The sequence below is a fragment of the Platichthys flesus genome, chromosome 19 (genome assembly GCF_949316205.1).
Source record: "Platichthys flesus chromosome 19, fPlaFle2.1, whole genome shotgun sequence".
Taxonomy (NCBI): domain Eukaryota; kingdom Metazoa; phylum Chordata; class Actinopteri; order Pleuronectiformes; family Pleuronectidae; genus Platichthys; species Platichthys flesus.
The window spans coordinates 2617308-2632991 of NC_084963.1; the positions used below are offsets into that span (position 1 = coordinate 2617308).

Here is a 15684-nt window from a genome sequence, read left to right on the forward strand (position 1 = left end):
CCCTCATGAGAGCATATTGTTTGTTTTTCCACAGTGTGGCCTCAAAGCAGTTTACCTACCAGTTCCCATTACGCCCCTGAAATGTACTTTCCCAGTGCCGTTTGTTTTCCGACCTCCAGCCGGGGCCCAGGCTCATCAGCCCGGTGTCACAATCAGCACTTCACTCCAGGGACGGTGCATTAAAGACGGCACTGCACCGCGGCTGCTCCGTCTGTTACCCTCCGCTTCTTATTCACGGGATGCAGCAGCCTGTTAAACCTGCCGCCCCCCCCGCCGCCCCGCCGCCGCCGCCTCCATCACTCTGCGTCGCTGCCGTTTCTCCTTGTGTGTCACTTCCTCTAAACGCAGTTAAATCTCTGAGAACGGCTCGCAGCACGGCGCCGCCCGGTTGGAACCGTAAATCACGGGGACGCTCTTCAGCTGCTTGGCAAAGTGTCTCTGAGACAAAGTGAGGCAGAGTGTGTGTGGAGCTGTGTCCTACTTCTACTGCACTTCACTCTGTTTTTGCAGTTAGACTACATCAATATGGTTTTTCCATTTTATCCTTTAATGAATATTTTAACTTCTGTATCCTGAGATCTTTCCTCAGCTTTACACAACCTGCTTTTTCTGCAGGAAATGTCATCGGCCTTTTTCTTTGTCGCTACGTGTGCAGCGTCTTTGTTCTGCATCTTGATTGCAGGAGCTCCTGCTGATGTGTCGGCCGCAGAGCAACACAATCACAAGTACAGTCGCGCTGGCGTCACGCGCTTCATGTTGTTTTTTTTTTGCACCTTTCCATGTGCAAGTGTTTCTCTCTCTTCACGTTTTATCCTCTGTGTCTGTGAGTTAGAGGCCGCGAGTGCCGGCAAACTCGCCTGTTGGAGACTTTTATCTTCAGCTGTGTATTTATGCGGAGGAGGAGGAGGAGGAGGAGGAGGAGGAGGAGGAGGAGGAGGAGGAGGAGGAGGAGGAGGAGGAGGAGGAGGAGGAGGAGGAGGAGGAGGAGGAGCGAGTGATGACGGGTGTGTTTGGTTTATTGTCTCTCAGCACAAATCAGGACGGTGAAGTTGACTCAGCCGGTTTGAGACCTTCTCTGAGATCCACAGCACTCGGACAGGTGATGCTTCATCTCCCTGGGTCCTAGCTTTCTTCCTCCCTCTCCTCCTCTTCCTCCTCCTCCTCCTTCTCCTCCCTTCATCTGGTTGTCTCTCTAAACATGGGTGTGTTTGCAGAGACAGCATTGATTTTTGTCGACTTCTCATCTATTTTGAAAGAGAGCTGCTTAAACACATGCTGTCCAAATATGTGGATCTTGCCTTTTATTCTGTGATGTTGTCAGAGTGGCTCAGACATGTGAATGTGGGTAATCAGTCTCTTCAGGGGGTGGGTAGGTTCCTCTGCATTTACTCTGCAAGTATTTAATAGTAGAAGGAAGCAGGAGGGAGAGAATGGAGGGATGTTGTGTGCACTGACGAATCAGCAAGAGGGACGGATTTTCTGTCTCAGTTTTTTGTTTATTCAATAAATATGAACATTAAAGCAATAACCACATTACAGACTCACATTTAATGACGTTATGCTCTTTCAAAATCAGGAATGTATGAAGCCTTTTAGACGAGTTGAACAACATCATATAGGAGCACAGCTGAAACACAAGCAGCTGAACAATGCATCTGCAGCTGCAAAGGTGATGCAGGTAGAAATCTGTTTATATATTGATTAGCAAATGAAGAAAGAATCTAGATCCTGATGGAGAGAGAGAGAGAGAGAGAGAGAGAGAGAGAGAGAGAGAGAGAGAGAGAGAGAGAGAGAGAGAGAGAGAGAGAGAGAGAGAGAGAGAGAGAGAGAGAGAGAGAGAGAGAGAGAGAGAGAGAGAGAGAGAGAGAGAGAGAGAGAGAGAGAGAGAGAGAGAGAGAGAGAGAGAGAGAGAGAGAGAGAGAGAGAGAGAGAGAGAGAGAGAGAGAGAGGACATTTTCATTAAGAAGGAATCACCTTCCTGTTCCAGTCAGTGGGACGCAGCAGGGTTTTCCAGGATGCTAAGCAACAACCGGTCATTCACAATCAAAACGATGCAATCATGAAGTGCACATTGAGCCGAGGTAAATAAAAGCTTTGCCTCGAATCCTGGTTTACGTTGAGCTCCAGAAGGTTAATGGGTAAAAAAGACGCTTGGACCCACTTGTCCAGTTCAAACTATGATCCTGACATTGATTAATGATTTGAAATGTTAAGTCTCAGAGACATTTCACATCCTTTCAAAACTCATAAACTCATAAGCAGTGCACTCGAGCGTGAGGAGTTTTGTTTTGAAAGATGGAATCAGGGGTTCTGTGCATGTTGCTGCTGTTGCCCAAGAGTCGTGTTGACGAGTCGGAGCTTCAGCCTCATTTATTTTGGTCGCATGGAAACATCGACCTGCAGAGAGATGCCACACAGCAAACCATCAGGAGTCAATGAGGCACAGCCGACAGCAGCTCAGTGGAAATGTGTTAGCAATGTTTTTTTGCTGTTGTGGGTAAATGTGTGTTTCTGCCTCTGTGGGTTGTTCAAGGGCGCTGAAGCAGAACCGTGAAAATCAGTTTGAATCTCTGTAAACTTCAGTTTTCCGCCAAATATCCCCTTAGTGAAGCAAGTGTGTATTTTAGAATACTCCTTTCCAATCAAATTACATGAGTTGAAGTATTTTTTGTGTACTTCCAGCTCTTTTAAACTCGATGTTCTCTCCTCTCCTCCTCCTCAGGTCTTGAAGGGCAGTAAAAAGCTTTGTCTCTCCGTGCGCTCAGTCGGGCGGATTCCTGGCGGCTATGTCACCAATCATGTTTATACCTGGGTTGACCCTCAGGGTCGAGGTGTGTCCCCCCCGCCCGACCTGCTGGAGCATCGCAGCGCCACCCTGAAGAGAAACGACAGCCAGCGACGCAGCAACATGCAGCTGCTGCAGGAGGGCGACGAGAAGAAGGTGAGACGGGACTCCGGGGAGGTTGAATAATGGATCCGTGTTTCTAGTGTCTGCGTTTTCTAAACAACAAGTCTCAGCTCAACCTTCAAGGGAATGAGAATAACAGGGAGGGAGTGACAAAATATTCATAATTATTACAGTATTACCATTATCCAAACAATGTTCAAAGCCAGAGCAATCCACAATTTGAATCAAGGTAACTGGACCTGCTGGATTTTGTGATTAAAACAAATTACCAGTATTTTGTCCTGAATTCCTTCTGAAAGTTCATTTTCAACTAACATAGCATCAAATATTCATGATTAATATAAAAAATAGCTAAATTACGATGATCTTAAGTAACCGACAGCGTCTACAAGTGTTTAATCTATAAATCATAAATATTTTATAATATAAACATCCTACAGCACAAAAGTCAACGTTCTCTGAAGGCAGAAATTAAAATATATATATATATATATGTATTTATAATTCAGCAGACGTCACGTTGTATGAATTGATGCTAAAACAGAGACAAGGATTATGATCTGGTTTCACGTAACTTCTGCTGATTTCTAGAGTTTTGTTTCCACTTTATTTAACTTTATAATATTGTGATTTGCATTAACTGTAGCTGCATGTTTTTCTTAATAACTTCATTATATATATTTAAATGGAGGGCAGCTTGTTCTCTACGTGTCTGGTCCGACGTGGCCATTTCTTTATTAAGGAAAGACTTCTGTCTCGGGGGGGGAGTGGAAGTAAATTATACCAGTTGGACTCGGTAATGGACAAATATAGAACACTTAAAAACAACAATAATTGGAGTTTGAGTCCCCACGGAAGGCGGCCGGCTCGGGACCAGCTGACCTGCAGGGAGGAGCTGTCACAGCCACGTCAAAGATTTATTACACCACGACTTTCTCTTTTCCAGCGGCTGAGAGTCGCACATTCATCTTAACGGCCTCGGCTGCATCGCCACCGGCTGCAGTTACGTCCAGGCAGATAAAGTTTAGCGAATATTAGACCTGCGTAAGTGCGTGTACAGTATTTCATGGAGGTGAAGCTTGTTCTCTCTGATGTGAAATGTTCCGATTTTGAATCCACTTTGTTTCGGGGACAATTAAAACCCGTCGTATTCAAACTCCTGTGATGTGAGTTAGTAACTCGACGATATCCCACTTTCCCCAAAGCTGCCTCTTCTTCACGGTGAGATATCACGGAGGAGGAAGTGACTCAGTTCAGCTCCAAACAAAAGCTGCGTCTGAATTCAACCAATTTGGCTCAGCTTCTGTCAGACAGTGTAATTGTTGAGCCACAAATTGTGTAGATTGAACGAGACATTAGAAGCAGAACCTCTAAATTGTATTACCAGCACAAGATGGCGGAGTTCATATCCCAGGTATATCGTCTTCTGGCATCTTACTGAGTTAATTCCCTGATAACAGCTGATGCCAGGGAAACGTGTCGAGCCCAGAGAGCTGCTCTCCGTGCATCCAATAAAAGAGGGATGAGTCTGTTAATTAAAACTGTTCTCCATGTCCTGCATAAATGTCAGAGAGAACACCAGTTCCTCCGTATGCCCACCGAGCAAAGGTGTCTGGCTCGGCCCCAGTAAGCAGGCGGTTATTAAAATTACTGCAGCGGCAAGGAGAGGAGAGGAGGGGAGAGGAGGGGAGAGGAGGGGAGGGGAGAGGAGGGGAGAGGAGAGGAGAAGAGAACCCATGTTGTTCGGCTGCTTCCCCCCTTTTCAATCTTGGAAAAAGTAATGAAGTAATGAAGCGATTGGGATTTTACATTTTTGGCAGCACACAGCTTGAAAGTCTCCCAGTCGGACGACGGAAGCTTTAATGTGCTCTCCCGCTTTCCAAATGTACAATTTAGGAAACGCTGAGTTAAGTGGCCATTAGTTAACGATGGAGGAGATGTTCTTTTTTAAATGAATTATTGATTTTTAACCTGTTAATGCCATCAAGAGGAGAAACAGATAAAGTCTCCGGATATAGTCTGAATTACATTCACTCTAAGTGAATCACTGTAAGTAAAGATTTGAGAAAGCGTGTAATCCTGTTTGTCCTGAGCAGAGATGGATCTGACGTTAATAGATTAGTGAATCAAGGGGAAGCTGCCGGTCCGGGGACAAAGCAAAGAGCTGCAGAGTGAAGGGACAACATGATATGACTCCGAGGCTCCTGATTCCTGACGCTGAGCAGATTCCACCTGCCAGAGTCGCTCAAATGAGCAGATTCATCAGATGAGTGAAGATCTCCTCAAACTGTCCAGCCTCCGGATCAGAGAGCAGGAGGGAACTGACTTCTGAAGGAGGAACGTGGCTCCACAGACAAATACAAGATTAAGCAAGTTTAGACAGTAGATCAAAAATGGCTGCCATATTTTTATGGTATCTATTGTCTGTGTTTTGTGCTCAGCGGAGGTTTTGTGTTGATGCCGCTGGATTCTGATTCCACAAATCCCCCCACAGGGAGAACAAAGATAAATAAATATCCATGATAAATTCTGCTGCACTGACTCTGAACCTTTAGATTTCCTGGGAAAAAAAATGGTTTTAGCAATAACACAAATGTGAGTATTTAATGTTTTGGGGGGGGATCGGCCGAGCGGAACAGATTCCTCCTGGTTTTTGCCTCTGAGTCACCAAATCTCCTGGAACGCTCTTTTGTCTGCAGACAAATCCCGGCTCAGAGCAGCGCTGTCATTCCCATCATGCATTGTGTCACAACTCGGCACCACGGGCGAATCGTGGCCGCCCGCCAAGCAACACAATGGAGAGAGAAATATCATTTTAAAACTATAATGTCTGCTTCACACTGTTCTGTTTGTGTCTCTCTGTGTCCTAACAGGTCAACTTGGTTCTGGACGACGGCCGCTCTCTGGGTCTGATGATCCGGGGGGGCGCCGAGTACGCTCTGGGTATTTACATCACCGGAGTGGACCAGGCGTCGGCGGCGGAGTGTGGAGGACTCAAGGTATCACTTCCCTCTGCCTGTCACACACTCAGCAGTCTCACCGGGATCCGACCTGTCACATCTGTCATGAGGGTTGTCGAGCTGCTGAGGAACGAATGGGACTCCGTGTCTCGTGCTTTCTGAAGCTGTTCAGCTCAACTCGATGTGTTGGTGGAGGATTTCTCACAATATGACCCCCGTGATATTATTTAAAGCCACACGTCATGTTTCAAATGTCTCAAAATTAGAAAAGTCTCTGGCTCGTGGCTTCTGAGTCTTTGGAGGCGGGGACTCGGGCTGATGCTCCCGTCCTACGATTGGTCACTTTGATCACAAGCACAGTTCCACATCTCTATTCTCCGTCACCATGTGCTGACAAAGTTAGGTTTAATAATCAGGTGTTTGAAGGGATCAGAAAGAACTTGTGCTATTTGTTGGCTGTGTTCTGAAACCATCACTATTTGTAGATCTCTTATCTATTCAAGGCTACAAAAGATGAATGGAGGAGGTTGTGATAATCATCCTTATTAAGAAGATGTAAAAGTTGTAAACTGTTTGTCTCTTTGCCCATGTGAGGTTATTTCATTTAGACGCCTGTAGTTTCGTCTCCTCTAAAAGTTCCTCTGCTCATCTCACTTGAGCTATTGCCTGTACTTCCCCAAATCCATATCTTTTAAGTAAATCCTCCAATTTGATATTAACAGATTTGGGTTGAAGGAGTTTTGGAACTTGTCCAACCTGAGTTTCCAGAACCTTAAATAGCTGCTGCCTGGTAAAGCTGGGTCTATTTGATCATTTAGAAAAACTGGATTATCATGTAGGAGGCGGAGGATGTTCCAGAAGCGGCCTGCTTCAGGCTCTGGTTGATTTGCTCCACCCGGCTTCACCTGCAGGGGCCAGATGTCAGGAGCTGTCCTGACAGAGTGAGGGAAGCAGAAAGTGCACAGTCATGGTCGACCTCCCATACCAGACACACACACACACACACACACACACACTTGTGTTTGTAGGGAACAAATGAGACACACTAATGCAGACACTACTATTTAAAATTCTGCGCCAGGAGCCATTTACATTAATTCAGGAGCGTATCTGTAGAAAGCTTCGTCTCCAAGGAGCTAATCGTTTGCCGCCTCCTTGTTGACATGTGCAGAAGAGTCTCTGGGGGGGGGGGGTCTGCTGGGTTCTGATCCCGCCCAAGGCAAAATCGTTGTTATGCTCCATCCCTGAAATCCTCCGATATTCATAATATGTACATGCATCTAATCCACTTATCGTCTGATGGGGCGCTTTGAGGCTGGAGCCAATCAGAGTTTGTAGTTTGCTCACAGATTGAAGTGTTCTTAGCCTCTGTTGTGTTGTGGTCGGCCGCCTGGTGAACCACTGATTCACTTCTTGGCCTCATTGTTCCGTGTTTTCAGGTGAAACCTTCTTAATTAGTTGTTTTCTGCGGATGCAAGCTACTTAATTAGAGTGCAGTATAGATTAGTGGTTTCCAAACTAGCCGAGCTGCAGGAGAAGTTTTGTAGAAAGCCCGGAGCATCAAACTTGCACGTCTGCTTCCACACCTCCAGCTCCTCCTGGTTTTAAACATCTGCAGTTCAGTGCACGTCTGGAAACTGTCATTTACTTCTTATCAATCTGTCAAACTGTTGAAATGAGAAATGGCGAAATTCCCCTTTCTTATCTGCCTGCATTATAAAAGACATTTTTTGTAACATTTTAAATGGATGATAACGTTGATTTATTCACACTCTGTTGTCAGCGCTTTCTATTTTTGTGAAATACCAGAGAGCGGGGGGTGCAGATCTCAGCGGGGCGGCGGGCGAGCTGCTCTCAGATCAGACACGTCCTCTTTAACAAGGGCATCATTGATGGTCTGTCACAGGGTGATTCTGTGTAGTGGGATCCCTGCTGGGAAAATATCCAGGAAAGTGCTCATCAAAAACCTCCTGGGTGTCATCGATGTGCTGCTGCACCACAGGCATCAATCTGAGTCAGAGCTGGATGTGTCTCCTTCAGAGTAAAAGCAGAGGGTCCACATGCCAATATGTGCATTTGAATATATGTGTTTGACTCGTGGACACACTTTGACCCCAGCACTGCTCCCTGCCTCTGTCTAGAGGATCGGAAAGGTCAGACCCGCCCCCTGCCCTTTAGCTGGCATCTGCCCGAATCAGTTTCATTTAACTGAAGCCAAATGAAAAAGGTCGAGGCCGTCAACTCACGGAGATAATCAGACCGGGCGATGGATTTGTGTAGGCTTCCTGGTGGTGGACTCACACATCTGAACTGTGTGTACACTCTGGCAGAGTGAATGAAGAGAGAACCACACGAGGAGATGGAGAAAGGCCAAGTGGTTTTCAATCTGCACAGAGGGGATTCTCCATCCTCTCTTCATAATAAAGCAATTCTGCTGAAAGTGCACAAAGCAAATTGGGAAAAAGAAAACACTTGGCGAGCAGCAGTGTTTGTGTGTGTGTTTGTGTGTGTGTGTGTGTCACTCTCTCTCTTACAACCTCTAAATATTTCCGTTCAGCCGTCTGGATAATAAAGAAGCATCACTGCAACAATAATGAATTTAAACAACTCTTCCTAATACGCTGACAAAGTCAAAGTTAAGATCTGAGGATCACAAACGTCGAAGCTGTATTTTGTATTTTTGGGCCTGAACACTGAACAGGGATCTGAAAAACAGCTGGAAGCTCGTTTCTTCTTCATCAAAAGGATAAAAACTCACACTCACATTTCCTGAGGGATGGATCTTCTTTGTGATAAGTAGGATTTCACCTCTTTTACTAAAAAATTAGGAGGTAAAAGCAGTTAAACCGGCTAAAGAAAGCGATTAACTTCTTTTCTCATTTCCACTAGAGGAGTTTGTCTCAGCTTTTTCCCCCCAGCATGCATCATGTTCTGGTTACAGTAATAAAAACCTGGTGAATGTTATTCTATAACATTCACCAGGTTTTTATTACTGTAACCATAACAAACAAATGTCCTCGAATCTAATAACGAAACCCACTCTTTCACTGCGTTGGCACATTGTGAAAGAGTGTTTATCTTTCAATATTGAGTTAATTTAACACACTGAGTTCATCACATGTGGAACAAAATTTTTAGTTTCTGTCCCTGCAGCTATATCCTCAATAGATCCAGTTTCTCTGTCACGTGTTATTTGCTTTAATTGCATAATAATGATAATAAAGTTCATTGCAATAGTAAAATGTTAATTTCCCCTTTAAGTGCAGCTGATAAATAATTTAGATGTGTTTAATAGAAGAGAACAAAACTCTTTGCACTGGATTTGTTTGAAGCTACAGGTCAAATAGCTGCTGATGAGAAGGTTCAGATGAATGTCACAAAGCTCATGTAGAAAATATAAATAATTATTATATTTGTCTCTCAAAGGAAACGTTAGACCAGAATGTGACAAACACAGACAGAATATTTAACATCCGAGAGAACAAACGACATGAAAATTCAAATATTTAACACATTCACAGTTTAACTGCTGTGCTTTAGATCTTTATAACATTAAAGATTTTTCTTGAATGAATTATTTGAAGCTTATACAACAAACAAACTTTTTAAAAGCGTTAATAAAACAACAACAGAGTACGTTTACTTTTCCACTGCTGAGTAAAACTATAACCTCCACAGAACATACCCCTGGAGCAAAGGACCAGGACAGAATCGAACCCGTGGGGCGCCCGTGCGACCAGGAGAGCGGCGCCCCCGGCTGTGGTGGATGTCACCATTTAAATTCGAATCATACATAAAATCAGAAACACACTTCAAAGGAAAAACAATAGAATATTCGTACGATGAATCATTTGACCTTTAAAAAAACAGAAACCGAGCCCATGCATACAAATACTGCTCTTTTACAATGTATATTTATTCATAGTACACACTGTACATTGTATTATACACCCACACAGACACACAGACACACACTGTGCTTGTGTAGCCGCCTGCTTCAAGGACAGATATTAGCAACGAGCTCACATTATCTGTAGAAAGTACTTTGAAGACAATGTGTGAGGTGTTTAATTCCTCTGTGTTTGTTAAATACATATTTCATGAATTTATTTTCAGACCATATAAACCTGCTGATCCCCACAGAGCCGAGATAAAGGCCCCGTCACCCCCCCGGCTGCAGGTCCACACACAAGCCTCTGCTTCCACCCTCCTCCTGTGTGAAGTGTTAATGGCTCCACGCTGCTATTTCTGGTGCAAGCGGTTTATTCCCACTTGTTATCGATGTAGGGCCGTGTGGCCTCAGCTGCTGGGAACCGACAGGAGTCAGTTCCTCGCTCGAATAAACCCGAGCTTCAGAAACAAAAGAAGTTGTGGCGGCTGCAGACCACACAGAAACGTGTGATTCTAGCCCAGGGGCTCATTGATCAGTCTGGTCGCTCGACAGGCAGCTGGGCCTCCTCATTTTTTCCAAATTGCCAGGGACCATCGAGGAGTAAATAACAACTGCTGCTCTCCACAGAAAACCGATGGCGCTCTGCAGTTTGCTCACCTCCTCTCTCTCTCCGGCCCCGGCTCAGGCTGCTGTCCTCTCGTCCTACCTGCTTTTTTAAAAACAGAACGTTTACCTCTTTGATGTCGCTTCTTAATTTTTATTTAGTTGTATTCCTCAGCAGTCCGAGCAGCTTTATGGAAATTTGTGCACTTCATCTGAAAGCTGGCGGACAAAACAGACAGGACCTTAATCTTGTTTGAAGGACAACGTGAACTCTATGAAGACATTAAAGTTGTTTTTATTTTATTTATGCGTTATATCGCTCTTAAGGGTGTACTTGCATGATTATGCTATAATATTATTACTATATCAGTGGTTTAAAGGTAATGACAATAATGTTATTTTAGCACAATTATTTCTTGGACAATATATCCAAACAACAAAATTATTTCTGGTGACAGGGTTACCTTAATACTTTTCAGAATGCACCAAGGTTTCACTGCACAGTTACACATTTCCCAGTGAAACTGGTGTTTTACAATGACCTAGTGAATTGTGATTGATTAATAAACAACAATAATTGATGGCCCTCGAAGGATGTTACAAAAATGAAATTGGCCCCTTGATAGTAAGAAGGTTCCCGACCCCTGGACTACAGGCTCCAGACTTTGAGACCCACACTTGTTCCTCCATGTCCTCTCTGTTGTACAGACACACACCTCTGAGCGAACACACACACACTCAGATGTTGTCTCACATTAGGAGTGGAGATGAGGGGCGTGAGCTAAACCACAGCCCCCCATTATCAATCGGGCCCCACTGAGCCAAACGCTCCTGATTGTCTCTGCTGGCACCGACTACAAAGTCACGGCGGCCGCTCTGTCGTGCACACGGCACGGGGGACAAACGGGAAATGGCTCTGAGGTTTTTTGAGTGGCTGTCGTTTATAGATGCAAACTGCACATTGTCCCCGAGTGAGAAGTCGGGAGCTGTTCTCAGATTGTCCTGTTTGCCAAAACACCAACACACACGCACGCACGCACACACACACATACACACACACTCACACACTCACACACACACGGAAATATCCAGATGGAACAAATGCTCACTCGATTTAATTTGTGTTCTCGGTCACACACACGTCTTCTTGTGATTTCCTTGATAAATATGAATTTGAATAATGCATGAGCGTCTCTCATTGAAACCGGAGCACAGAGCTTCCTGCTGACGTGCCACGTTTTCTCATTTCAAACACGTTAATGGGAGGAAAACATGGTTTCAACACCAGAAATTTGTTTTGGGTTGCGTGCATGTTTTGGAGATCTGACCAAAGTCTTGACATATTGGGACAAATGTCAAACTATGGACAAAATGATTGACATTCCAGCTCCTGTCCCTTCTTTTATCTGGAGCAGTGGTAAACTTCAGGGATCTCATACGTCTGCTGTGGAGTTCACACTCGTCTCAGCCTCGTGCAGAACCACAGATATGCTCACTCCTGAGTTTTTGTGCTCACGGATATTTATTCTTTTTGGAGTGTTTTTTTTTCTACGTGCATGAATTTAGAGACCAAATAAACACCCGGTAGAACTGGCAAGTGTATTTGTGCAGCGCCTCTCAACAACAAGGCATCAAGACAAAATGTAAAAGCAACACCAGACAAGACGAACGAGCAGTTTGATGGAAACAGAAAGAAGATCTGATTCAACAAAAGTCAGCCACAAACAGAAAAGTCTTGTTTCAACAGAGCTGAGTTTTGTATCCGACCTGCGGTTCTGTGGAAGTTTGTTCCAGACGAGTGAAGCGCAGAGACAGAACTCCGTCTCTCCACTAAATCAGAACCCGTCCCAGTCGAGCGGAGGTCCCGATGGGTCACGACCGAGCAGCCGAACACAAACGTGTGTTTCAGCGCTTTGATAAACCAGCAGCAGCAGTTTTCAGAATCAATTCTTTGACACATGATCTGAGACCTGGGCTGATAGCACGGCCTCAGGGCTCTGAACCGGCTGCAGCTGCCCCATCGATCTCTCCAGTTACACCTGTAAACACAAGATCACGGCCCTCAGCTGGAGCAGGGAGACAAAATCCTGCTGAGACGTTTACTCCTTTAATCCTCGACTTGTTCCTGAAGGTGGGAGACGGATGAGTCCCTCTAAATGTGGCTGTTCAACCTAAATCCACGACTGCACAGAGATTTCTGGGTGTGTGGCTTTTTACTTGAGTGCTGACTTCTCCGGACCGAATAAACAGTGCACAGATAGCACACGGTGAGTCGGTGACTCATCCAGAGGCTCCGACTCAGATCAGCTCACAGATCATGAGCAATTTATTCTTTCTATAAACACTCTGACACCAGCAAACCATTTTTCATTCCCCTATCGCCTGACACTTGTTTTCCTGTTAGAATGTGTGTCTTTGCTTTTCTCAGCATTTATCTAGAGTAAAAAAAACTTATCCTGGAAAAGTTTTTACACTTTTACATTTCATTTTGTAGAGATATTAGTTTATGGACTTAACAATCTGATCAGTAAAGAATCATTTATCAGTCGAATACACTTGTTCTTCGTGAATCTACGAGTTTCAGAGCAGATATTAGACAAACACTTTTGAGCAGCTCCTCCAAACATCTCCAGACTCGTGTTCTGGATTTGTTTTTCATGAGCACCCCCCCCCCACCCCCCCTCCGTCCCACCGGCAGGAACTCGGTGTTAAACCCGGTGACAGGCGGCAGGGAGAGTTCTCCGGGCCGCTCCTCATGAAGCTGTTCAGCAGAGACGCTTCTCTGCAGTGTGGATGAGTCGTTAGCATTCAGGCTCACTCACCACATCACCGCTGTCAGAGTTGCATCATTAAGATTGTTCCCCCGTCTCCGATCGACTGGTTTGAGGAGACGAGCCGAAAGTTTCCCCAAAGTCATTCACATCAACAGTCTCCTGTGGGTGTTTCATGTCCCTGTATGAACAAAAATGAATGCTATCAATATATGGGTTTAAATAGAAGACAAGTAAATGTTTGTTTAGGGAACATAACTCGATAATTTCTTCCTTAAAAGCCTCCTAAATTATTTATATAGAACTTAAGGTTGATATATACTGACAGAGCAAGGGATACGCTGGAATAAATCAAATCAGGGATAAGATAAGATAAGGTAGTAAAGGTAAAAAAATACAATTTAAACAGAGGAAACCATTAAACAGTAAAACAGTCTTGCACATTAATAATATTGAAATAACGGAGAGAAACGTTTAGATAAAAGTCCAAAGTTCAGCTCTAAAAGTTATTGATGATCCTCAATCTTTTTCTATTCAGTTCCTTTTAGCCATTTTATTCTCTTATTTCCAGACTTAGTACATCTGCTGTCATTCAATTTAAAGATGAATCATCACCAGTGTTTATATTAAGAGGTAAATTTGGACTGTTCACTTTGTTTCTTTGCCGCCCAAACTTTCCATAATGTTAGTTCTGCTCGACCAGTAAGTACGTACGTATAATTCAGTTAAAAATATTAAAGTAAAACCATTAAACCAGATCCACTCACTCTTTATCCACACGGTGTAAAGCTGACGTGACACATGTTCATTTCTGCATATTTCAAAAACACTGGGACATTCGTAACGTTCAGAGAATGTGACTTGAATCCAGACGCCTGCACTCCGTTGCAATTATCTGCTTTTCTGAGCCCGTTTTTTGTCAGTTAGAAAAATGTGGTGACCTTATCCGGTGGGAATTTTTTTAAGGACATGCTTCTGGATTGGATGGTGGTAAAATGCCCCGGTGATGAAAAGCTGCAGAAGAGCCTGGGAGCTGGGAGAGGAGAGGACAAAGGTGAGGAAATATAATTAGAGGAAAGAAAAATTGGTGGGTTCAGGCTGAGGAGGAAGAAGAAGAGGAGGGTGAGGAGGAAGGAGAAGAGGAGGAGGAGGAGAGAGATAGCCGCTTGTTTAATGAAAGGTGCTCCGCGACGGAAATAGCAAATCAAGAAATGACTGGTTAAAGAAGCGAACAGATAATAATAGACAATGCACGTGGAGGTAAAGGAGCTAAGGGAACTAATTAAAGATTCAAAACTTCCCCGGTGAATCGGACTTTGGCTCCTTCATCCCCTCTCGGCTCATCCACGACCTCGAGATCCCTCACAACCGGCGAAGATGCAACGAGTTGGACGGATGCTTGCACGTCGATATCTAATCTCTCCGGTGCCAAGGGATGGGGGGGGGGTGGTATGAGAGGCAGGCAGAGGAAGGCGGGGCCCACACACTGTTTCTCACTCTGTCACTCGGGGGATTGAGCCGCTCTAAACACTGCTGTGATGTGAGATATGCTGCGATGGCTGGAGAGGGAGTCACAGCTGGTTACACACCTCCGACCACACGGGGGGTTTGTGTGGAAAGTCACCGACTGGGCACTAAGATGCAAGTAAGCTCCGAAAAGCTGCTTGTCTGAGGGTCAAAGGTCGTCTAGGTTTGCAGTGAAGCATTGTGTGTAAAGAGTGTTGTGTCTGTACCTCTGCTGGAAAGTTAGTTTGTTGATCTGTTTGTTTGTTTGTGAGCAGGATTCTCTTATTTGTTTGAGAGAGATTTCACTTCCTGAACTTTACTTGGTGAAATACACTCCATATGAATAATATCTCAACAATTTGTGACACATTCTGGGTGTAAATAGAGCAACTCTAAGAAGGAGAGAGACCCGTGAAAGGAGAAGGAAGCTTGTGAGTCCAGAAGGAGCCAGAAGGAGCTGCCTCATCGTTCCTAATTAGCTCCAGGAGTCATCGGTCAGGAGCTGCCACCTCCTCCCTCTGTCTCCTCCTCTGTGTGTTCCCCGGCGCTCGGCCCTGAGCTGTCCGACCCACGCTGTTCATCACCCTGATGGCGCCACAGGAGGCCGGAGCTGGACCATTCGACGGGAGCGTAATGGCCTGTCCACTCATCTCCTCCCGGCTGCTGTCACCCCCCCCCCCCCCCCCCCACCCCGCGGCGTCTCACACAGATATCCCAGCAACACGTGGCCGCGCTGGGAACATGATGGAAATGAGAAATCCGTCCGAGTGGCGCGGGTCACGATTTATGATTGAGAGTCGACACAACCATGAATCACATTCCAAATACTAACTGGGCTGATTCCAGTACATAGCAACAGGAGGAAACATGAGTTATGGATTCACTGACACAGAATAAGATATTTCACACACAGCACATTGTGGCAATTTGTCTTGTAATTATTTGTCTACGCTGCATGATGTTGTTGTAATCAAGTGCTCGATACACTTCCACAAGAAGAAAAGACTTCAGTTATATTAATAATAATGAATATTAAGGGTTGTT

General features: G+C 44.8%; 1 protein-coding gene across 2 annotated transcripts in view; it reads left to right on the forward strand.

Moving 5' to 3' along the window:
- The window catches only part of whrna (whirlin a), an 85661-nt gene that overhangs the window by 38453 nt on the left and 31524 nt on the right, over nucleotides 1-15684 (forward strand). For both annotated transcript variants that reach the window (XM_062413023.1, XM_062413022.1), the window contains exons 2-3: nucleotides 2723-2941; nucleotides 5782-5907. In XM_062413023.1, the coding sequence (XP_062269007.1) occupies nucleotides 2723-2941; nucleotides 5782-5907 (345 nt within the window). The remainder of the gene's footprint in view (nucleotides 1-2722; nucleotides 2942-5781; nucleotides 5908-15684) is intronic.